Below are 3418 nucleotides of genomic sequence, written 5' to 3' on the forward strand. Positions count from 1 at the left end.
GCTATTAACCAGGCAATGCCAAGAGACATTTTTCTACATCATCAAATATTGAAAACTATATTTAGCCAACAATACTTATTTGGAAATTACCTTCTAAATCCAGTCACTACAGCAATAATGTCAAAACTCATCGTCAATCAACAATTATTAACATGCTTTGATGGATGTATCCCGTTTTAGAACATGCAGACACACGTGCACACAGCGCGCTCACACACACTCAATCATGACGATCAGCTAGCTATACACTATTGTTGAAATAATGTCCAATCTTAGTTGCATTCGATTTCAAAGTTGTGTGTTAAGTTTTAAAATAGCCTAGTGTTTCAACTTTCAAGAATTCAAATTATTTAGGTTAAAACAATGGATCATGCTAAAAAAAAAATCACAATAAACTCTATAGAGATGTTGTAGAAATAAAGTGCACTTTAAAGTGAACATTAAAAAAAAAAAAATCATAGCCTACTCTGTAAATAACGTTCCAGTTTTTTGTAAAGGCAACCAGTTAATAAGATTAACTTCCCAGATCAGCACATCTCATGTCAATTTAAAATCATAAAGAAACCAGAAACTGTTTAATGAAATAGCATGTTATAAATGTAGGTCTTGTTGTTATCATAAAAGGAGGCACACGGAAATATGGAACAGAATCGTTTCTTATTTTTCCAGAATACATACAAAAAAATACCAATTCTCTTTCCATGGTATACACCTGAAAAATAACGGCAATTTTAAATGTGGACAATTTGGGATTTTAAGAAACAAACATGCATGTCAATTATTTTCTTTCAATGAAACATTAAATAAGAACAATACAATCATATCAATTTCAAATGAACATCGAAATGAAAACCTCTATTTTATTAGTATTCTACCATGTGTGTTTTCATTTTACCTATAGAGATCAGTTTAAACATAATGCACTTCGAGTCTCTCAAATATCTTCAATTTGTAGCTATTATCGTCCGCTTTCAGTCGACATAAATAAATACAGTCCACGGATCCTGTCCATAGGTGGAGCGTTGATATAAAAGTCTTTATATTTGCATTTTATAATTATAAACTTTTCAAAAGTCAAGTGTGCTTCACTGGTATCCCAGCGCTGATGCTGTGGTGAGTCTCTGGCCGTACAGGGCATATGGGGAGTAGTATGGGCCGGTGGCTGCGGGGACGGGAACAGGGGCTCCGGTAGGCAGGGGGCTCTTGGAGTACGGATGGTAACGGCTGCTTAGTCCCAACGCGTGATGCGGACTCCTCAGGGTCAGTGTCCCGGGGCTTCCAGGGCCTCCTGACTGCGGCATGTGCATGTGGCACGCCATAGCGGCAGCCGCAGCACTAGCTAAAGATGAGGAACTAGGGTAACCCGATATCAATTTTTCCGCCCCAGTGAAGGCGGTGTGCGTCCGCAGGTGGATCAGCAGCTCCTCGGAAGAGGAGAAACGCTTGTCGCAGGGTCCGTTCGCCGACACCCAGTTACATACGTGAGGAAGGGGGTCGTTGGGTAGCATGAAACCATAGGGGTACAAAGGGTGTCCACTGAACGACTGCGGAGAGGAGTGCATGCCGTGCAAAAGGTGTGTCGGGTACATGTGGTGGTACCCGGATTTCATCGCGTTGTCGTGGCACTGCTGTGAGGCACTGGCAGCGCCCGCTAAGTGGCTGGCACAATGGTAACTTAAGCAGTAAGGGTCTCTACACAGGCTGGCTGACATGATGGAGGGTGGAGAGGCCCCAGCCAGCGGGCTGGATCCGGCCTTACTGCAGCCCATACTGGCCAGCTGTGCGGTAACCAGGCTGCCGCCGTGGGGGAGGTAGTGTTGGGGATAACCTGCGTAGGCCCCTAAACTCCCGGGTAGTGCATGCCAGCAGGCGGCAGGGGAAAACTGTCTGACCAGGTTTGTAAGGAGAGACCGGGGCTACAAGTCCTGAGGAAACGGGGGTTATGGAGGACGATTCCGAAGACAGGGCTTTGGACCCGGGCGTTCCTGGTGCTGGTTCACCTCCACGTTAATTCCACCGCAACTCACGCTACTGCTGTGGCTGTTAGTGGCTCCAGATCCGTCCGTTGTGCCATTTTTATTACAATCTGAATCTTTCTTGTCCTCCCTGTCTCCACACTTCCCCTCAGACGGCATGGGAGAGGCAGAAGTGCTGGAGTGGGGGCTGCCTGTCCGTGGCGTGAACGGCTGACAGGTGGCGCTCCGTACTCGGAAACCAGTCTTCTCTCCACTCGATACGCCAGAGGACGAGTCCTTCTTATCGGACGGTTTCGAATAGGGTTTGAAGCTAGATTTGTCATCCACACCGATGTCGCTCATTTTTAATGGACCGGATTTTGATTCCTTGTCACTAGATCCATTTGATGTAACCGAGGAGAGTTTGGAAGAGGGAGGGGGGTCCGGTTTACCGATTTGAGAGCATGTCTGCGCCAGCAGTGCCAACGGACTCTTCTTGGCATCTAGCTGTAGAGAAAACAACAAGACCGATATTTACAAATTGAATAGTGAAAAAATATAAAAACAGTCAAACAATAGAGGACGTTTGGTCGAAATGCATCCAGCAACGGAATGTCCGAGCCCTTCTCCGCCGCCACCCCCAAAATAAAAGAGTAGTGCGCAATGCGCAGCTTTTACGCGAGAGAATAGCCGAGCTCTAAGAGAAGGATGAACATTTCCTACATTTATAAAACATGTATTTTACCAATGATCTCTATAATATAATAGCTCACATCTACACTTCGATATAATACATCGTTATTTATATGCTGTTCCTGCTGCTACATTCCGGGATAACCGTTTCTATTCGTAATGGTTACAAAACAAAAACATTAAACTTTTACTTATTAATCCAGCTGTTTAAAAAAAATCTTACCTCAATAGGGCTAATCGGGGTAGATGGTAACGGTTGAAGATACTCTGGGTGCAAAATGTGTCCTGATCGTGCCGTAAGCATTCTCAAAACCTTGATGGGGACTCGCTTAGCTTGCCGTAGATGGTCGGACGGGGGAACGGAATGAAGAAAAGGCTTGTTGATGTTATTCCGAGAGTCGATGCTCTCCCAGACTAGATGAGTATTACTATTGCTCAGAGCAGACACCGAGGGCGATGTGATCATGTCCTAATTCTCACGAAATTAGTCGGTAATGCATTTATCAGATTCATCAAGAAAGGCGAAAAGCAATTACAACCTCTCTAGAAAATCAGGAGAGAAAAAAAGTGGTGGTATTGCGTGTAATAATCCGTATAGTGAGAGGAAAATAAGAAGGTGCGGCTGGTAAGCAGGAAGAAGATACAGGAGAGTGATTGCGATGTTATCGCGGATCCGAGGCTGCGTCTTGCATCATAGGCATAGCGCGTTCTGTGTCTCCCAGCAGGTCCGCTCTCTATACTCCCAAAGTACGAACTGGTAGAAATGCTCA

At 44.8% G+C, this 3418-nt stretch overlaps 1 protein-coding gene across 1 annotated transcript; it reads right to left on the bottom strand.

Moving 5' to 3' along the window:
• Positions 1-823: 823 nt before the first annotated feature.
• LOC111951973 (zinc finger protein 503-like) lies at positions 824-3418 on the bottom strand. Its single transcript, XM_023970361.2, is given in 5 exon segments — positions 824-1846; positions 1849-1884; positions 1887-1985; positions 1988-2462; positions 2872-3418. Coding segments are annotated over 5 exon segments (1614 nt in total). The 5' UTR covers positions 3115-3418; the 3' UTR covers positions 824-1085.

Source organism: Salvelinus sp. IW2-2015, linkage group LG25 (assembly GCF_002910315.2).
Source record: "Salvelinus sp. IW2-2015 linkage group LG25, ASM291031v2, whole genome shotgun sequence".
Classification (NCBI taxonomy): Eukaryota; Metazoa; Chordata; class Actinopteri; order Salmoniformes; family Salmonidae; genus Salvelinus; species Salvelinus sp. IW2-2015.